Source organism: Colobus angolensis, unplaced genomic scaffold (genome assembly GCF_000951035.1).
Source record: "Colobus angolensis palliatus isolate OR3802 unplaced genomic scaffold, Cang.pa_1.0 Scaffold81, whole genome shotgun sequence".
NCBI lineage: Eukaryota > Metazoa > Chordata > Mammalia > Primates > Cercopithecidae > Colobus > Colobus angolensis.
This window is the reverse complement of record NW_012121932.1, coordinates 330,187-352,925: the sequence shown is the minus strand read 5'-3', so window position 1 is coordinate 352,925 and position 22,739 is coordinate 330,187. Positions and strand designations below refer to the sequence as shown.

Sequence of the window (22,739 nt, the reverse complement as noted above, 5' to 3'; positions counted from 1 at the left end):
ATTCCCATCAAAATGCCATCATCATCCTTAACTGAACTAGAAAAAAGAGTCCTAAAATTCATATGGAACCAAAAAAGAGCTCACATAGCCAAAGCAAGACTAAGCAAAGAAAATAAATCTGGAGGCACCACATTACCCAACTTCAAACTGTACTACAAGGCTATAGTTACCAAAACAGGATAATACTGGTATAAAAACAGGCATGTAGAGGCCAGGCACAGTGGCTCACGCTTGTAATCCCAACACTTTGGGAGGCTGAGGCGGGTGGATCACCTGAGGTCAAGAGTTCGAGACCAGCCTGACCAACATGGAAAAATCCCATTTCTACTAAAAATACAAAAATTAGCCAGGAATGGTGGCACATGCCCATAATCCCAACTACTCAGGAAGCTGAGGCAGAAGAATTGCTGGAACCCAGGAGGTGGAGGTTGCGGTGAGCCGAGATCACGCCATTGCACTCCAGACTAGGCAATGAGAGCAAAATTCCGTCTCAAAAAAAAAAAAAAAAAAGGCATGTAGACCAATGGAACCTAGAAATAAAGCCAAATATTTGCAGCCAACAGATCTGCAACAAAGCAAACAAAAACATAAAGTGGGTAAAGGACACCCTAGTCAACAAATGGTGCTGGGATAATTGACAAACCACTTGTAGAAGGATGAAACCAGATCCTTATCTCTCACCTTACACAAAAGTCAACTCAAGATGCATCAAAGACTTAAATCTAAGATCCGAAACCATACAAATTCTAGAAGATAATATTAGAAAAACTCTTCTAGACATTAGCTTAGACAAAGACTTCATGACCAAGTACCCAAAAGCAAATGTAATAAAAACAAAGATAAATAGATGGGATGTAATTAAACTAAACATTTCTGCACAGCAAAAGAAATAATCAGGAGAGTAAACAGACAACCAACAGAGGGGGAAAAAATATTTGCAAACTATGTAACCCACTAAGGACTAATATGGAGAATCTACAAGGAAGTCAAACAAATCAGCAAGAAAAAAACAAATAATCCCATCAAACAGTGGGCTAAGGATATGAATAGACAATTCTCAAAAGAAGATATTCAAATGCCCAACAAACATATGAAAAAATGGTCAACATCACAAATTATCAGGGAAATGCAAATCAAAACCACAATGCAATACCACCTTACTCCTGAAAGAATAACCATAATTAAACAATCAAAAAAATAATTTTTGGTGTGGATATGGTGAAAAGGGAACACTTGTATACTGCTAGTGGAAACGTAAACTAGTATAACCACTATGGAAAACAGTATGGAGATTCTTTAAAGAACTAAAAGTAGAACTAACATTTGATCCAGCAACCCAAGTACTGGGTATCTACCCAGAGGAAAAGAAGTCATTATATGAAAAAGACACTTGCACACACGTTTATAGCAGCACAATTTGCAATTGCAAAAATATGAAACCAGCCTACATGCCCATTACCAACAAGTGGATAAAGAAAATATGGTGTATACACACACACACACATGCACCATGGAATACTACTTAGCCATAAAAAGAATAAAATAATGGCATTCACAGCAACCTGGATGGAGTTGGAGACCATTATTCTAAGTGAAGTGACTCAGGAATAGAAAACCGAACATCATATGTTCTCACTCATAAGTAGGAGGTAAGCTACGAAGATGCAAAGGTGTAAGTATGATATAATGTCCTCTGAGGACTTGGGAGAAAGGCTGGAAGGGCAGTGAGGGATAAAAGACTATACAATGGGTACAGTATACAGCGCTCGGGTGATAGATGCACCAAAATCTCAGAAATCACCACTGAAGAACTTATTCATGTAACCAAACACGACCTGTTCTCCAAAACCTATTGAAATAATTTTAAAAGACAGACCAATAAATACACTGCAAATTTTAAAAACTTTTTATTTCAGGAATAATTGTAGAGTCACTAGAAAGTTGCAAAGATTGTACAGAAAATTCCCACGTACCTTCCATTAAGTTTTCCCTAAGGGCTACATCATATGTATCTACAGTATACTATTACAGTCAGAAAACTGACAAACAGAAAATTATGTGTGTACATATTAATAGTTCTATGGCATCTTATCAAATGTATACATTCTCATAACCACAAGCACAATCAAGACCCAGAAGTGTTCCATCAGGACGATCACTCTGTGATTCTCTTGTTAAATAAATGTGTTTGCCTTTTCTCCAAAAGGAACAAAAACAAAAAAAACTAGAAAATTAAAAAACAAGTGTTGCATCACCACAAACCTCTCCCTGCTGCTATCCCTTGAAAATCACCCTCCAACACACACACACCCTTCTCTCCTCCACCATCTCTAAACACTAGCATCCATAGATTTCTTCTCCATTTCCATAATTTTGTCATTTTAAGAATGTTATATAAATCAGCAGTCACCAACCTTTTTGGCACCAGGGACCAGTTTCATGGAAGACAACTTTTCCACAGACTAGTGGGGGTGATGGTTTTGGGATGAAACTGTTCCACCTCAGACAATTTCTCTTGGGGGCAGGGGGCACATGTAGGGCATGGTTTTGAGATGAAACTGTTCTACCTCAGATTATCAGGCATTAGAGTCTCATAAACAGCATGCAACCTAGATCCCTCACATTCACAGTTCACAACAGGGTTTGCACTCCTATGAGAATCTACAGGAGGCAGCGTTCAGGTGATAAATGCTCGCTTGCCTGCAGTTCCCCTCCTACTGTGAGGCCCAGCTCCTTAAAGGCGATAGAGTAACACCTGTCTGTGGCCCAGCAGTTGGGGACCCCTGGGTTATAAGGCAGTACTTGCAAGCCTCATGGTAACTTCAAATCAAAAAACATACAATAGATACACAAAAAATAAGCAGCAAGAAGTTAAATCAAACCACCAGAGAAAAATCATGTTCACTAACAGGAATACAGGAAGAAAGGAAAAAAGGAAAGACCACAAAATCATCAGAAAACAAAATGGCAGAAGTACGTCCTAAACTATCAATAATAAAAACAGACTAAACTCTCCAATGAGAAGACACAGAGTGGCTGAATGGATTTTAAAAGACCCAATGATCCTTTGCCTACAAGAAATCTACTTCACCTATAAAGACACACAGGCAGAAAATAAAGAGCTGGAAAAAGATACTCCAATGGAAACCATGCAGAGCAGAAGTAGCTATATTTACACCAGATAAAATAGATTTCAAGACAAAACTATAAGAAGACACAAAAGTAATTATATAATGATAAAGGGGTCAATTCAGCAAGAGGGTATAACAATTGTAAATATATATGCACCCAGCACAGGAGCACCCAGATATATAAAGCAAATATTATTAGAGCGGTAGAAATAGACCCCAAAACAATAATAGCTGTAGGCTGGGCATGGTGCTTCACTCCTGCAATCCCAGCACATTTGGAGGCTGAGATGGGCAGATTGCTTGAATCCAGGAGTTTGAGACTAGCCTAGGTAACATGGCAAAATCCCATGTCTACAAAAAATACAAAATCTAGCTAGGCATGGTGGTGCGCACCTATAGTTCCAGCTACTCAGAAGGCTGAGGTGGGAGTAGCATTTGAGCATGGAGGCTGCAGTAAGCCAAGATCTTGACAACTCACTCCAGCCTGGGCGATGTAGTGAGACTCCATCAGAAAAAATAAAAATAAAAACTAAAAAAAAACTATAGACTTCAATACCCCACTTTCAGCATCAGACAAATATTTCAGACAGAAAGTCAACAAAGAGGCCAGGCATGGTGGCTCACGCCTGTAAGCCCAGTGCTTTGGGAGGCCAAGGCAGGCAGATCACTTGAGTTCAGGAGTTCAAGGCCAGCCTGATCAATGTGGTAAAAATCTCTACTAAAAATACAAAATCATTAGCCAGGCATGGTGGCATGTGCCTGTAATCCCAGCTACTCATGAGACTGAGGCAGGAGAATTGCTTGAACCCAGGAGGCAGAGGTTGCAGTGAGCCAAGATTGTGCCACTGTACTGCTGCCTGGGCAACAGAGCGAGTCTCTGACTCAAAAAAAAAAAAGAAAACAGAAAATCAAAAAACATAAAATTTAATCTGTGTTATAGACCAAATGAACACTCTTCCAATGGCCATAGAAAATACATTCTTTGCCTCAGCACATGGATCGTTTTCAAGAACAGACCATATAGTAGGTCACAAAACAAGTCTTAAAACAGTTAAAAAAAAAAAAAACTGGAATAATATGAAGCATCTTTTCTGACAATGGAATGAAATTAGAAATCAGTAAGAAGAGAAATTTCTGGAAACTACAGAAATACACAGAAATTAAGAAATACGCTTCTGAATGACCAATGGGTCCACGAAGAAACTGAGGAAAAAACTGAAAAATTTCTTGAAACAAATGATAATGGAAACATAACATCCCAAAATCTATGGGATATAGCAAATGCAGTACTGAGGGAAGTTTACACCTGGAAGTGTCTATATAAAAATTAAAAGAAAAATGTAAAATAAACCACCTAATGATACATCTTAACCAGAAAAGAGCAAACCAAACCCATAATTAGAAGAAAAGAAATAATACAGATTAGAGCAGAAATAAACTTGAAATGAGAAAAATATAGAAGAGATCAAAACAAAAAGTTGGTGTTCTAAAAAGGTAAACAAAATTGACAAACCTCAGCCAGACTTAAAAAAATAAAAATAAAAAAGAGAGATGACCCAAAGAAATAAAATTAGAGATGCAAAAGAAGACATTACAAATGACATCACAGATATTCAAAGGATCATTAGTGGCTACTAAGAACAACTATGTGCCAATAAATTGAAAAATCTAGTAGAAATGGATAAGTTCCTAGAGACATACAACCTACCAAGACTGAACCATAAAGAAATCCAAAACCTGAAGAGATCAATAACAAGTAATGAGATCAAAAGCACAGTGAAAAGTCTCCCAGTAAAGAGAAGCCCAGGTCCCAGTGGCTTCACTGCTGAATTATCCCAAACATTTAAAGAACACCAGTCCTACTGAAACTACTCTGAAAAACAGAGGTGGGAATACTTCCAAACTCAGTCTATAAGGCTAGTATTACCCTGATATGAAAACCAAAGATAATCAAAAAAAGAAAACCATAGAACAACATGTCTGATGAATACTGATGGAAAAATCCTCAACAAAATACTACCAAAGCAAATTCAACACATTAAAAAAATCATTCATCATGACCAAGTGGGATTTATCCCAGGGAAGCAAGGATGATTCAACATATGCAAATAAATTAATGTCATACATCATATCAACAGAATGAAAGACAAAACCCTTATCATTTCAACTGATGCTGAAAATGCATTTTACAAAGTTCAACATCCCTTCATGATAAAAATCCTCACAAAACTGGGGATAGAAGAAACGTACCTCAACCAGGTACAGTGGCTCACACTTGTAATCCCAGCACTTTGGGAGGCCGAATCGGGTGGATAACCTAAGGTCAGGAGTTCGAGGCCAGCCTGGCCAACATGGGGAAACCCTGTCTCTACTAAAAATACAAAAACAAGCCAGGCATGGTGACATGCCTATAGTCCCAGCTACTTGGGAGGCTGAGGCAGGAGAATCACTCAAACCTGGGAGGCGGAGGTTGCAGTGAGCCAAGATCATGCCACTGCACTCCAGCCTGGGTGACAGAGCGAGACTCCATCTCAAAAAAAAGAAGAAGAAACTTACCTCAATGTGATAAAAACCATATATGATAGGCCCATTTCTAGTTTCACACTGCATGGGGGAAAAACTGAAAGCCTTTCCTCTAAGATTTAGAATATAACAATGATGCCCATTTTCACCACTATTATTCCATACAGTACTGGAAGTCTTTGCTAGAGCAATCAGACAAGAGAAAGAAAGAAAGGGCATCAAAATCGAAAAGGAAGAAGTCAAATTATCCTTGTTTACAGAGGATATGATTTTACATTTGAAAAAATCTAAAGACTCCCCTAAAAAACTATTACAACTCATAAACAAATTCAGTAAAATTGCAGGATACAAAATCAACACACAAAAATTAGTAGCATTTCTATATGCCAAAAACAATCTGAAAAAGAAATCAAGAAAGTAATCCCATTTAAAATAGTTACAAATAAAATTAAATACCTAGGAATTAACCAAAAAGGTGAAAGATCTCTACAATGAAAACTATAAAACATTGATGCAAGAAAATTGAAGACACACACAAAAAAAGAAAGATATTCCATGTTCATTAATTAAAAGAATCAATATTGTTAAAATGACCATATTAACTAAAGGAATCTACAGATTTAACACAATCTTTATCAAAATACTAATGGCATTCCTCACAGAAATAGAAAAGGCAATCCTAAAATTTATATGAAACCACAAAGACCCAGAATAGCCAATGCAATCCTAAGCAAAAACAACAAAACTGGAAGAATCACATTACATTACTTTAAATTATACTGAAGAGCTATAGTAACCAAAATGGCATGGTACTAGCATAAACACAGACACAAAGATCATGGGACAGAATAGGGAACATAAAGTCATACATCTACAGTGAACTCATTTTTGACAAAGGTGCCAAGAAAATACACTGGGGAAAGGACAATCTCTTCAATACATGGTGCTGGGAAAACTGAATATCCATATGCAAAAGAGCGAAACTGACTCCCTATCTCTCACCATATACAAAAATCAAATCAAAATTGATTATTAAAGACTTTAATTCCTCAAGCTAGGAAACTAAAGAAAACACTGGCGAGACTCTCCAGGACATTGGTATGGGCAAAAATTTCTTGAGTAATACGCTACGAGTGCAGGCAATCAAAGCAAAAATGGACAAACAGGATCATATTAAGCAAAAAGCTTTTGCACAGCAAAGAAAACAATCAAAAAAGTGAAGAAGAGACAATCCACAGAATGAGAGAAAATATTTGCAAACTACCCATCTCATAGGGGATGAATAACCAGAATATATAAGTAGCTCAAACATCTCTAAAGGAAAATAATAATCTAATTTTTAAAATGGACAAAGGATGTGAATACACATTTCTAAAAAGAAGACATACAAATGGTAAATAGGCATATGAAAAGCTGTTCAACATTATTGATCATCAGAGAAATGTAAATCAAAACTATAATTAGACATCATCTCACCCCAGTTAAAATGGCCTTTATTCAAAAGTCAAGCAATAATAAATGCTGGCAAGGATGTGGACAAAAGGGAGCCCTCATACTCTTGGTGGAAATCTAAATTAGTACAACTACCATGGAGAACAGTTTGGAGGCTCCACAAAAACCTAAAAATACAGCTACCTTACCATGCAGCAATCCCACTCCCAGGTATATACCCAAAAGGAAGGAAATCAATAAATCAAAGAAATACTTGCACTCCCATGTTTATTGCAGCACTATTCACAACAGCTAAGATTTGAAGCAACCTAAGTGTCCATCAACAGATGAACGGATTTAAAAAATGTGGTATATATACAAAACAAAGTATTATTCAGGCATAAAAAAGAATGGGATTCAGTCATTTGCAACAACATGGATGGAAGCTGAGGTCAAATTACATTAAGTGAAATAAGTCAGGCACAAAAAGACAAACTTTGCATGTACTCACTTATTTATGGGAGTTAAAAATTAAAATAATTGAACTCATGGAGATAGACAGTAGAAAGATGGTTACCAGAGGCTCGAAAGGATAGTGTAGGGTTGGGAAGGGGAAGTGGGAAGGGTCAATGGGTACAAAAAATAGAATGAATAATACCTAGAATTTGCTAAAACAACAGAATGACTATAGTCAATAACAACTTAATTGTAGATTTTTAAATAACTAAAAGAATGTAACTGTATTATTTGTAACATAAAGAATAAATGCTTGAGGGGATGGATACCCATCTCCCTTGATGTGATTATTACACATTGCATCCCTGTATCAAAATATCTCATATAACCCATAAATTCATACACCTACTATGTACCCACAAAAATTAAAAATGAAAAAAATTTAAGAGGTGTGAGGATATGTCAACATACACTGTTTTTTTTTTTTTCGTTTTTTTTTTATTTGAGACAAAGGCTCACTCTGTCACCCAGGCTGGACTGCACTGGCACGATCTCGGCTCACTGCAACCTCTGCCTCCTGAGTTCAAGCGATTCTCCTGCCTCAGCCTCCCGAGTAGCTGGGATTACAAGCACCCACCACCATGCCTGGCTAATTTTTGTATTTGTAGTAGAGACAAGGTTTCACCATGTTGGCTAGGCTGGTCTCAAACTCCTGACCTCAAATGATCCACCCACCTTGGCCTCTCAAAGTGCTGGGAGTTCAGACGTAAGCCATCATGCCTGGCCAAGGTACACTTTTATTGCTAGAGAATACCCAATTACTCTAGCAATATTTATTGGAAATATTAACCTTCCTACATTACTCTGCTTTCAACCTATGTCAAAAATCAATTAGCCATATTTGTGGGACTATTTCTACATTTTGTACACTGTTCTCTACGTGTGTGTCTCTATACCAACACCACACAACCTGGATTACTGTAAAGTCATGAAATCAAAAAGAGTGACTCTCCCACCTTACTCTTCCTTGAAAACTATTTTAGCTATTATAGTTCCTATAACTTCCTAAATAAGTTTTAAGATAATTGGGTCTATATTTATATTTTTTAAAAAATCTTGCTGAAATTTTGACAGAAACTGTGTTTAAAACTGTGTATCAATTTGGAAAGAATTTACATCTATGGTGAGTCTGCTAATGAATATATTTCTCCAGTTATTCAGACTTCTGATTTCTTTCATCAATGCTATGAAGTTTACAGCATAAAAGCTCTGTATGTCTTGTTATATTTACACCTAGTAATTCAATATTATAATAAATGGTATTGTATTTTTAATTCCAGTTTTTATGTGTGCATTGTTTATACATAGAAATATAAGTGCAAGCTGTTTTCACTCCTCCCTCTCCAATAGAAAAACAAACAAACAAACAAATATACAAGTGCCAAGATTTTTACCTGGAACTCAAATATGATAATGAGATAATTCCTGGGGCCACAGAGAAGTAAGAAAAAAGCAAACAAACAAACAAACAAAAAACAACTCTGAACAGATGCTAAGGGAATCAGACCTCCACATCTGTGACACCCTTCCCCCTCCATTCTGCCTGGCATCAAGCAGAAATCTCGCCCCCTCCTCCACCCAACTCACATTTCTATATTGGAAAAGGTAAGACTGAGGTGGTCAGCCAGGTTCCCCAACATCTTGGGTTCCCAAGCAGGAGACCTGTCCCCACCTTAATCCATGGGAAGCATCGTGACTGCCTAAAGGGAGAAATATTCCTGAGAACAAGTAGAGACAAAGACAGGAGGTGGGACTATCATCCCCAACCCTGGAAAGTCTGCTCTGCTCTTAAGCAAACAGAGGTGCCCAATCTGAGTGGCTGCTCAGCAGAAGAGGTATGTTCCACTGGACTCCTAGGCACAAACCTCTAGCTAGCCTTAACACACCGCCAGCCTAGTCCCTTTGGGACCTCTCACCTTCAGAGCAGGCATCACTCTGATCATTTACCAGAGCCGAGGTCAACCCAAGCTTAAGGTACCTCCTAGAGCTAAAAAGAGGCAGTGAGCTAGATGCAAAGATTCACTAAGCAAATATATCCAGGAGAAACCAAAACAAGATGGACAGAAAAAAAAACTAGAATAACTATTCCATAAATATCTATAAATAACTATCCTTCAATGCAAAGACATAAAATACACCCACAAGAAACAACAGCAAACAGAGAACCATGACCTCCCCAAAAGGACAAAACAAAAATCCAGCAACTGATCCTAACAAGAAAGCAATTTGTGAGTTCTCTAACCACAAATTCAAAATTGTAGTTATAAGGAAAGTCAGTGACCTCCAAGATAATGTAGAAAAGCAACTCAAAAATTTATCAAAGAAATTAAAAAAAAAAAATTAGGCCAGGCATGGTGGTTCATGCCTGTCTGTAATCCCAACACTTTGGGAGGCCGAGGCAGGTGGATCACTTGAGGTCAGGAGTTCAAGACCAGCCAGGCCAACATGGTGAAGCCCCATCTCTACTAAAAATGCCAAAAATTATCCAGGCATGGTGGCGCATGTCTGTAGTCTCAGCTACTCGGGAGGCTAAGGCATGAGAATCACTTTAACCTGAGAGGTGGAGGCAGCAGTAAGCCAAGATCACACACCACTGCATTCCAGCCTGGGTGACAGAGTGAGATCCTGTCTCAAAAAAAAAAAAAAAAAGAGAAAAAATTTTTTAAAAAGAAATTGAAATAATCTTTTAAAATCAGAGACTAGGCATGGTATAATCTCAGCACTTTGGGAAACCAAGGCAGTAGAACTGTTTGAACTCAGGAGTTCAAGACCAGTCTGGGAAACACAGGAAGACCACCATCTCTACAAAAGAAAATTAGCCAGGCATAGTGGCACAAGCCTGTGGTACCAGTTACTCAGGAGGTTGAAATGGGAGAATCACTTGATCCTAAGCAATAGAGGATGAAATGAGCCATGATTGTGACACTGCAGTCAAGCCTAGGCAATATGGTGAGACGTTGTCTCAAAAACAAAAAATCAAACAGAAGTCTTGGAACTGAGAAACACATTTGCTGAACTGAAGAACTTCCTGGCGGCTCTCAAAGAAGATGAATGAAGCAGAGGAGCAAATTGGCAAACTCAAAGACTGCTTATCTAAAAATACATGATCAGAGGAGAAAAAAGAAGAGTGGAAAAGAAAGAAGCTGCCTATAAGATATAAAAAATTACCTCAAAAGACCAAATCTAAGAATTATTAGTGTTCAAGAGGGAGGTGAGCAACACCAAGGGCTAGAATGCTTACTCAAAAAAATAACAGAAATTTTTCCAAAAGATATACATATCCAGATACAAAAAAAATTTCAGAACACAAAATAGGTTCAACCCAAATAAGACTACCTCAAGGCATATAATAACCAAATTCTCAAAGGGCAAGGGCAAAGAGAGGATTCTAAAAACAGCATGAGAAAAGAAGCAAATAACATATAAAAGACCTCCACATTGTCTGTCAAGACTTCTCAACAGAAAGCACACAGAGTGAAACAACATTTTCAAAGTGCTTAAAAAAAACAAAAAAAAAAAAACAAAAAAAAACCTGCCATCCGGGAATACTGTATTTAGCAAAATTACACTTCAGATATGAAGGAGACAATAACTATTTCTCAGACAAACTAAAGCTGAAAGAATTCACCACTATCAGTTCTACATTATAAGAAATGCTAACAGGAGTTCTTCAATTTGAAGGGCAAAAAAATTTTTTTAAATACTGGTGAAATTAAGTATATAAATAAACCCAGAATCCTATAATACTGTGACAGTGATGCAAAATCCACTCCTAACTCCAGTATGAGGCCCAAAAGACAAACTTATCAAAAATAATAATAGCTACAGCAACCTGTTAAGAACAGGTAACATAGAAAATTTAAAGTGAGACAACTAGAAGTCAAAATGTGGGGGTGATGATGTTAAATTGCAGATTATTTTTGTGTAGTTTTTTTTTGCCTTTGCTTCTATTCTTATTATTTGTGACCTAAGATGAACTGTCTCTTGTTATATCTATAAAGTATTTTTTGTAAGCCTCATGGTAACTGCTAACCACAGAACAAAACTTGTAAGAATCCACTAAAAATAAAAAGCAACAAATTAAAACATACTACCAGAGAAAAGTACTTACCCACAAAGACAGACAGAACCACAAAGGAAGAAAAAAAGAAAGACAGGAGTGTCAAAACAACCAGAAGCAAAAAAAAAAAAAAAAAGATTGTTAAAAGTAAAGTAAGTCCTTACTTATCAATAATAATAACAATACTCAATTTAAACGATCTTAATTCTCTTTTTTTTTTGCTCTGTCACCCAGGCTGGACGGAGTGCAACAGCACAATCTCGGCTCACTGCAACTTCTGCCTCCTGGGTTCAAGTGATTCTCCTGTCTCAGCCTCCCAAGTAGCTGGGATTACAGGCACACGCCACCATGCCTGGCTAAATTCTGTATTTTTTAGTAGAGATGGGGTTTCACCATGTTGGCCAGGCTGGTCTCAAGGCCTGCCTTGGCCTCCCAAAGTGCTGGGATTACAGGCATAAGCCACTGTGCCGGGCCTTAATTCTCTAATTAAAAGGCATAGAGTGGCTGAATAAAGAAATAAGACCCAACTATATGCTGTCTTCAAGAAATCTACCCTACCTATAAAGACACATAGACTGAAAGTGAGGGGGTGGAAAAAGATATTCTATGCAACTGGAAAACAAAAAAGCACAGGAGTAGCTATACTTAGATAAAACAGACTACAAATCTAAGATTATAAAACCAAGTATATAAAACAAACATAATAGATCTAATAAAGAAAAGACAAATTGCAATACAATAATAGGAGACCTCTAACTGCCACTCTCAGTAATGGACAGATCATCCAGCAGTAAATCAACAGAGAAACCACAGAGTTAAACTACACGCTAAATCTAATAGGCCTACTGACATTTTCAGAATATTTCACTCAACAGTCAGAAAATACACATTCTTCTCATCAGCACATGGTACATTCTATAGAACAGACCACAAAAAGGCCATAAAACAAGTATGAACGCATTTTTTTAAAAATCATGTCAAGTATCTTTTCTGACTACAATGGGATAAAACTCAAAATCAATAACAGGAACGTCAGAAATACAGAAACACATGGAAATTAAACAATATGTTCCTGACTGATCAATGGGTCAATGAAGAAATTGAGAAAACTGTAAAAACTTCTTGAAACAAATGAAAATGGAAACACAACATACCAAAATCTATGGGATATGGCAAAATCAGCACTAAGAGAAAAGCTTACAGCAATAAATGCCCATTTTTTTACAAAAAGAAAAATTTCAAATAATCTAATAATGTCCTTCAAGGATCTAGAAACTAAGAACAAACCAAACCTCAAATTTGTAGAAGAAAATAAAGATCAGAGCAGAAATAAATCAAATTGAGACAAAAAAATACAAAAGATCAATGAAAAGTTGGTTTTCTTGAAAAGATAAATGTAATATGAATTTAATGAAATCAATGAATTTAAATAATAAATTCATGGTATCAAATTCATTTTGGATTTTGTTGCTATTTTCTAATATTTTGTTGAAGATTTCTGCATCTTCATTTATGAGAATATTGGTCTCTAGTTTTCTTTCTTCTAATGTCTTGATATCAGAGTAATACTGGTCTCATAAAATGAACTGGAAACTGTTTCCCTTTCTTCCATTTTCAGGAAGAATATGTGTAGAACTGGTACTGACTCTTCTTTAAAAGTTTGGTAGAATTCTCTGGTGAAACTATTTGGGCCTCAAGATTTCATCTTAGTGGTATTTTAATTATAAGTTTAGTTCCCTTAATAGTTAAAGAGCCATTCAAATTATCTATTTTATTTTGGGTGGTAGTTTGTATTTTTCTATGAATTGGTTCATTCCATCTGAATTATCAAATTTACATGTGTAGGGCTGTTTGTAGTATTCCCTTGTTATCCTTTTGATGTAGGCAGGATCCACACCTGTTTCATTCCTGACAGTAATAATTGATGTATTCTCTCTTTTTGTCACTCTTGTTAGAGGTTTGTCAATTTTATTGATCTTTGAAAAGAACCAGCTTTATGTTTCAATAATTTTTGTCTATGGTTTTTTATTTTCAATTTCAATGATTCCTGCTCTTTACCTTTATTTCATTCCTCCTGCTTGCTTTAGGTTTATTTTGCTCTTTTTCTAGTTCTTTTGAGTTAGGAACCTAGATCTGATTTTTCCCATTTTCTGACATAATCATTTAGTGCTATAAGTTTCTCTCTGAACACTGGCTTAGCTGTGTCCCATAAATTCTGATATGCTCTGCTTTTGTTTTCATTCAACTATATGTTTTGGTTTTTTTTTAAATACCCTTTGAGATTTCTTCTTTAACCCATGAATTACTTAGGAGTATAACTATATTTCTAGGTATTTGGAGAGATTCCTGTTGTTACTGATTAATAATTTGATTCAGATATGGTCAGAGAACACACCCAGTATGATTTCAATAATTCCAAATTTGTTGAGGTTTTTCAGTCCTAGAAATGGTCTGTCTTGGTACATGTTTCATGGGCACTGAAAAAGAATGTGTAGTCTGTTGTTCTTGGGTAGAGTGTTCTATAAAAGTCAGTTACATTTTGTTGGTTGATGGTATTATGGAGTTCTTCTGTATTGTTGCTGATTTTCTGTCTGTTTTATCAGTTTTTCAGACAGAGTGTTGAAGTCTCCAACTGTAACTGCCTATTTCTCCTTTCACTTTCTATTAGCCTTTGCTTCATATATTTTACAGTTCTGATGTCTGGTACATTCATTTGTAGGATTGCTATGTCTTCTTGGTAGATTGCCCTTTTATCATTATCTAATGTCCTCCCTGTCTCTCGTAATTTTCTTTGGTATGAAGCATATTTTATCTTGTATTAATATAGCCACTCCTGTTTTCTTTGATTAATGTTTGCATGACATGTCATTTCCATCCTTTTACTTTTTACATATATATGTATCATGGTATATATATGACATATACATCATGATATACATATATATATATCATTATATTATGTTTGAAGTGAGTTTCTTATAAATACCATAAAGTTGAGTCATATCTTTAATCCAATATTGATCTCTGTTTTTTTAACTGGTATATTTATAATGTGTTAGGGCTTAAGTTTGCAGTTATTTTTTGCATTCTGTTTGTTCTGTTTCTATTTTCCTGCATTTTTGTGGGTTATTTGAACATTTTTTAGAATTCCATTTTGGTTTATCTATAGGATTGCTTGCTTGTTTGTTTGTTTGTTTGTTTGTTTCGAGATGGAGTCTCACTCTGTTGCCCAGGCTGGAGTGCAGTGGCATGATCTCAGCTCACTGTAACCTTTGCCTCCCAGATTCAAGTGATTCTCATGCCTCAGCCTCCTGAGTAGCTGGGACTACAGTCGTGCATCACCATGATGGTTAATTTTTGTATTTTTAGTAGAGACAGGGTTTATCATGTTGGCCAGGCTGGTCTCAAACTCCTGACCTCAGGTGATCTGCCCGCCTCGGTTTCCCAAAGTGCTGGAATTACAGGTGTGAGCCACTGCGCCCAGCCTATATAACATTTTTGAGTGTATGCTTTAAAAAGCTTTTTAGTGGTTGCTCTAGTTATATTATATATACATAACCTATTGTAGTCTATAGGTATCATCATTTTACCATTTCAAGCTAAGCATAAAAACCTTATCTTCCTTTATGTCCCTTTACTCTCCCACATTTATAATTGCCTTAAACATTTTCTCTGCATAAACTTAGAACTACATCAGAGAGTGTTAGAATTTTTGCTTCAACCATAAAAGATAATTTCCAAAGCTAAAGAGAAAGGAAGTCCATTGTATTTACTTATATTTTACCCTTTCCAATGTTCTTTCTTTCTTCCTAATGTGACAAGATTCTTGCATGTATTGTTTCCATTTTGTTTAGAGAATGCACTTTATTCTTTTAGGGTAGACTCATCAGCAACAAATTCTCTTTGCATTTCTTCATTTGAGAATACCTTTATTTTCCCTTAATTCTTGAAAGGCATTTTCACAGGATATAGATTCTGCGTTGATAGTTCTTTCCTTTTAGCACTTAAAAAATGTTGTGCTATGTCCTTTTGATTTAATCCAGTTCAATCCAGTGTTCCCTGAATGAGCAAATACCCAAATATTGATGCTTCTGTGTTGCAAATACAGAAGGTTTTTCCACATATTATCAGAGAAGATATGATTTAGGTACCTTAAAAAATAAGTACCAATCTTTAAACAGCTACTCAATTTGAGCAATTTCCGCACATTTTCTCAATTATATTTTAGCTCTAAAATAGAAATGCCTACATTTTTCCAATGGCAAGTGAGCTTAAGAATTCTGCCTGGCAGGCATCAGATAAAGTTGGGAAGCTATCTTGATTACAAAATGCCAAGGCATCTGACCTAGCAAATAGTCACAGACTTACAAAATGTGTGGCATCTCTTATAACAATGACTTGCAAAGCATCATATTTGAGTAGTTTTTCAGTGACAATTTTGGCAATCCAGATATACGATCCTCACCGATCTTCCTTGTGAATACCATACACACATGTACACACAGAATGATTCAGGCCACACACAAACCAGAACAGTTAACTGGCCATGAGGGAATCAAATCTTAGTATACCCTGGGTTTCAAGTAATCAATGTTCCCCTTACCCTTTTCTTTTTTAACTCACAGGAGGCTGCAAAAACAGTACAAAGAGTCTCGTGTACCCTTCACCCAGCTTCCCCCAGTGGTGACACCTTATATAGTTTGAATTAAATATCACAACCAGGAACCTAACATTGGTACATTACTGTATACTAAACTATGGGCTCCTTTATACTTTTTATAGAGAAGTTATACAACAGTGACCTTTCTCGGAAACTCTCTTAGCACTTGGGCATTCTACTACCAAACTACCAATTTAGACTCTTCTAACCCAATTACAAATTATCATATATAAACAATCTTTATACACATACAAATATAAGCACATCCCATATATTCTTACCACACACATACAACAAAAAGAATTGCACCCGTGTCCATAAAAACTTACAATATTTTTCCACTAATTTCTACTTTCTAATTTCCACTAATTTCTAATTTCTACTTTCCCTGCTATTGCTACACAAAGACTGTGTAAATAAACCTGCAGGATCAAAGAAATATTTAAAAGTTATCTAATGTAAAATTCCATCCAGTTCATTATATAGCATCCCAACAATCAATCTTTCAGCCTTCACCTGAATGTCTCAAATGACAAGAAACTCATAAGATCTAAAGGAATTCAGTATGCCTTTGGTCAATATGCTAATTCTCAAAAGGCATTTCTTATGAGCAGTAATTTGTTTCTTCTGAATTTGTACTAATTTGGTTCTACTTATATCCTATGAGGACATAACATGCAAGTCTCTTCCCTAACTACCTTTTTCACAGAGAAACCAGGCATCCTGGTTTATCTAATTTTAGTTTATGCCTGTTGTTCTGACACAATTAATAGCCCTTTTCACCCTCAAGATTTGAGAAAACATTATATAGTTTCCCTATTCAAGACAGCCCTCAACTACTTGAAGACTACACAGTTTTTTTATTTAATCAGGTTAAGTACTTCCCTGTTTTCTGGCTATTCTTCATATATGATTTTTGTGTATCTATTTTAATGAGGGATTTTATAATCCCAATTGAAAAGCAGAAAGTCATTTACTTCTCTTTGAATACCAGATCAACATACAGCTATGGAATTACTATCCCTCTGGGTAAACACTTTCTGAGTTGTCACCTCATACAATGGTACCGGATAGCAGTCTCATATTGTACCAGTAGGTGTCACTCTATATATACTTAAAATTAATTAAGTTTTGATTATTTTATTCAACAAATATTTATTGAGCACCCATTATGTGCCAAGTGATTCTAGGTACTGAGAACACAGTGGTGACCAAGAAAGACACAATCTTGTTTTCACAGAGCTTACAATCTAGATATTAATAAAAAATCTGCTTTATTTTTTTCTACATAAACGTTTGTGAAATACTAATCCTAATGCAGTTCAATTCAGAACTGTGTTTTTCCTAAGTTAACAGATAACACTCAAAGTAACTCATAAAAAACAAATACTGTAATGAAACAGAATCAAAGAAACTGTGTTCTGCAGGACTAGATCAATATAACCTGGGTATTTTCTAACCTTTTGAATTTATTCAACATTTCTCTTCCATACTTCAAGTTTCTAAAACCCAAATTTTAGGTAGTCCTCAGTAGAATGGTAAGTAACTTATCTTTAAAAAAACAGTTCAACTTTCAAAAAATATACCTGCTTTTTCTTTTTCTCTCTCTCTCTGTTTTTTGAGACAGGGTCTGGCTCTGTTGCCCAGGCTGGAGTGCAGTGGCACAATCTCAGCTCACTGCAACCTCTACCTCCCAGGTTCACACAATTCTCCTGCCTTAGTCTCCCAAGTAGCTGGGATTACAGGAGCCCACCACCATGCCCAGCTAATTTTTATATTTTTAGTAGGATGGGGTTTCCCCATATTGGCTAGGCTGGTCTCAAACTCCTGACCTCAGGTGATCTGCCTACCTCAGCCTCCCAAAGTGCTGGGATTACAGGCATGAGCCACAGCTCCCAGCCTATACCTAATTATGTTTTTACAGGAATATGTTATAAATTTTAAAGACTTATTAATTCCCAAAGTTTCTTAATTCCCCAAATACATATTCCCTTATCTCTACTAAGAAAAATTAGGCCAGGCACTATGGCTCACGCCTGTAATCCCCGCACTTTGGGAAGCTGAGGCGAGTGGATCATCTGAGGTCAGGAGTTCGAAACCAGCCTGGCCAACATGGTGCAACCCTGTCTCTACTAAAAATACAAAAAAATATTAGCCAGGCATGGTGGTGTGTGCCTGTAAATCCCAGCTACTCAGGAGGCTGAGACAGAAGCATCGTTTGAACCCACGAGGTGGAGGCTGCAGTGAGCCAAGATTGTGCCACTGCATTCCAGCCTGGGGGACAGAGTGAGATTCTGTTAATTATAAAAAAAAAAAAAAGTTAAATGTCACCTTTTAAACACCAAACACCTTTCCCAGCTAAACAGAGTAAGAAAAGACAGTACCAAATTATTCCTCAGCAGAACTGAGGAATTCTTCCACTGTCAAAAGTCCTTCTATTTTCTTTCTTTTTTTTTTTTTTTTTTGGACAGAGTCTCAGTCTGTCACCCAGGCTGGAGTACAGTGGCACAATCTCGGCTCACTGTAACCTCTGCCTCCCGGGTTCAAGTGATTCTCCTGCCTCAGCCTCCTAAGGAACTGGGATTACAAGTGTGTGCCACCATGACCAGCTAATTTTTCATATTTTTGGTAGAGACAGGGTTTTACCATGTTGCCCAGGCTGGTCTCGAACTTCTGGCCTCAAGTGATCCACCCGCCTCAGCCTCCCAGAGTGCTGAGATTACAGGCGTGAGGCACCACGCCTGGCTTTTTCTTTCCTTTTTTTTTTTTTTTAAAGACTTGATATTTATTTATCTATTTAGAGACAGAGTTTCACTCTGTCACCCAGGCTGGAGTACAGTGGCATGACTACAGCTCACGGCAGCCTCAAAGTCCCCAGGCTCAGGGGATCCTTTCACCTCAGCCTCCCGCGTAGCTGGGACTATACACCCAGCTACTTTTTGTATTTTTTTGTAGAGGCAGGGTCTTACCATGTTGCCCAGATAGTCTCAAACTCCTGGGCTCAAGTGATCTGCCCACCTCGGTCTCCCAAAGTGCTTGGATTACAGGTGTAAACTACAGCATCCAGCCAAGAGCCCTTATTTAAACAAACCTGAGAGACTAATAGCTATTACTAGGACTACAAGGTAACTTACTTACACTTATAATATAGCAATGAAAGGCCATACTTTGTCAAAGAAATAGATCTAAGAGAGGGGGCAGACACTGTACCTCAAGAAGGTATACTTGCCTGCAAAGAAATCCGAGAACCTAGAAACTACTCAATTACTATACTGTCTTCATCTACTCTCAAATTGAATGTTTTCCAAACTGGAAAAGCCACAGAAAACATGGTTATGGAAATATTCCAGGCTCTTAAAAAAAGAAAAATTCTACAGCTTAGAATTTTTTAAGTTCAAAATTCAGTAACATGAATGTGAGAAAAATGATCCTTGCCAGAACTTAAGACACTGACAGTTTTATATAATATCCAACTCAATGTTCCCTTGGGAATGCTTCAAACTATTACTGTCTAAATTGCTAGAGAATACTACATATTGTTCAATTTTAGCATGGACTCACATGCATACTTTACAAATACTCAATGAATAGTAAGTTAAAAATGAACATTAAGGTGCTTCATAAAATACAGTTAATGGTGAAAAAAATATCTAAATTAACCTATCCCTTAATATTAAATAAAGCATTTTATTTACTTTGAATGGTAAAGCGGTGGTTGAGCAAATATACTTAAAACATAGTTTGTTGTCTGTGGCTTTTAATTTACACTTGTAAACCATCTGATAGGAACAGTACTGTTAACATTTGGTGTGAGATGTCACCAAATTTGCACATACACAATGGCAGATATCTCTGTGAGGCCAGTATTTTTACCCCCAAAATTAAAATGCATATGTGTGTGAAGTGAGCGGCTAGTGTACTAGAAAAAGCACAGCTTTCGAGTCACAAAAATTAATATTCAAATCCCAGCACCATCCTAAATTAGTTATGTGACTTTGGGCCAAGTTATTTAATCTGCTCTAAACGTCACTTTTCCACCAAGATGCAAATAAAATTGTAAGAAAGATTAAGTTGCTTCATATAAAATGCCTAATATAGGGTCTGACACATAGTAGGTGTTCAACAAATGGTAGTTATAAGGGGATTCCACTTTTCTTTTTGACCATTAAAATGACTGTATTAATTAATGTTGAACAACTACTGGCTCACAATTGTAATTAAACACAAAGTACATCTTTACTCTGCTATAACACTTTTACAAAACCAAATCCCTTACTCAACTGAATGCCAACAAATATGCACCTTCTCCTTTAGCTCAAATATATTTTGCATGACCTTACATGAATTGCTCAGATAAAAGCTTTTTCTCTTCTGCTTTTGTTATTTTAAAGTGCAGATGCATTTGAGTCATTTTCTCCTTTTGTTTCATATCCTTAAGATCCAAAGCTTCAAAGACACAATGTCAGCATGCAGTCGATTTATGACTGAACTCTTGAAGAGACACTGAAGAATTACCTTGTCAATCACCCCAAGGACTCTGAAGGCCTTCAGCTCCTCGGCAGGGCTCCTTAGGTTCCAAGGGGGCCTTGAACTTAGTGATCCTGGAGGCTAATGGAAGATATCAAAGATTATACATCAATCAGGGAGGTACTTGAAGGAAGGCTGCCTGCTGAAGCAAATGCCAGGCCAAAGGAAAGTAAATTCATCATAAATCAGAGAATGGAAAGATGAAAGGAGGAAGTTTCTGTTTGTCTGTAATATGAAATTTTTAAAAATAAAAACTAAAGAAAATGCAAGAAAAAAGTTGCAAGTAAATAAATCATAACATTGAAAAAAATTTTAAAAAGAAAAATTAATGAGCTGATAGTTTCTAGAGCAATAACTCAATTCTGACCATACAGCTATCATAAAACTTTGTAACAGATGGATAACTGGGCCAACAATCAATCCCAGTATTATATTTACCCCAGACACCTCAACAGTAATTTGGAAGTGGGGGAACTAAAAATAATATAATAATAAGCACACATGGGTAGGGAGAGGCACAAGCCATTCTTTCTCATCATGAAGTTACAGCTCTATAATTGTTACTTTATGTATTATGTGTTTTCAGAGGGATTGGTCCATCCAAATTCAACCAGAAAAATTACCAATAATGGTGAAAAATTAAGAAGCTTCATCATATAACCAATAATTACTAAAACTGAGCCTGCTTACAAGATGATTTACAAGAGAAATAAATTTTTCTTCGATGTGGAAAACAGTCTGTTAGCTACACACAAAAAAAGATTCAAAAAATCAGTGAACATAGGAAGGAACATTTAAATTCTGCACACAATTTTAAAATAATCCCAACTTCCATTTATTAGTATTAGTTTTTCTCTATCAGTAACATAAGTCATTAATTTAGATAAATTCTAAGGGCACCTCCATATGACATTTACAACTATAAAGTACTGCTATATTGATCCTATATTAAAATGGTGATGCTGCAAAGGACAACAGGAGACACAAAGCCTTACTACATACTTAAAGCAGACCTTCCTGCTATCAAAAATCTATTAGAATACAGAAGAAACATTCTGATTCTATGAACTGAAGATAAAATAAACACCATGGTAAGGGAATTACTGAGATACCATTTTTGTCCCTGTACAAACCAACATCACCAGACAGTCAGCTCCTTGAGAACAGAAAATGTGTCTTACTCATGTCTATATTCACAGTGCCTCGCATATTGCTACTATTTACTTGGAAAATATGAGGGAGAGCAGAAATGAGGAGAGCAGGGAGAAAGGAAGGAATCTTGGAAAACTAGGTGTCACTTACAACTGGGAAAACTGCCACTTGTGAAATTCTCTAAAAGCAGCAATTCTAATTGTTTTCCATTTTTGTTTTGTTTTTAGATTTAGCAAGAAAATAATAATTTAACTGTACCTGAAATGGTGTTTAAGTTTTAAAAGAGACTTTTTATTTCTTAAAGATGCTTGAGAAAGTTGGTGATAGTGACAATTAGAATAGATAATAACCTTTAAACTAAGGGGAAGCTTTTTAGGGATATAAAAACATTTAGCAAGGTATTTTAGTGTTATAATGCAACAGCATTCATTATATTCATTCAGTGTATACTCATTCATTATATTCATTATAATGTATGAATTATACATTATATTGAATATAATGTAACATTATATTCATTATAGTCATTCAGCATATAATGTAACCAACATGTAACAGCAATAGCCTTTTTTTAATTTCTTTTTGAGATGGAGTTTCCCTCTTGTTGCCCAGGCTGGAGTACAGCAGCTCGATCTTGGCTCACTGCAACCTCTGCCTCCCGGGTTCAAGCGATTCTCCTGCCTCAGCCTCCTGAGTAGCTGGGATTACAGGCACCCACCACCATGGCCAGCTAATTTTT

The 22,739-nt window shown here is 36.4% G+C and overlaps 1 protein-coding gene across 5 annotated transcripts in view; it reads right to left on the bottom strand.

The window, feature by feature from the left end:
- The window catches only part of RPS6KC1 (ribosomal protein S6 kinase, 52kDa, polypeptide 1), a 240,061-nt gene that overhangs the window by 87,830 nt on the left and 129,492 nt on the right, over positions 1–22,739 (bottom strand). For 3 of the 5 annotated variants that reach the window (XM_011929404.1, XM_011929406.1, XM_011929405.1), the window contains one exon: positions 20,837–20,929. The exons of the other annotated variants lie outside the window; for them this stretch is intronic. In XM_011929404.1, the coding sequence (XP_011784794.1) occupies positions 20,837–20,929 (93 nt within the window). The remainder of the gene's footprint in view (positions 1–20,836; positions 20,930–22,739) is intronic. 5 annotated transcript variants of the gene reach the window in all.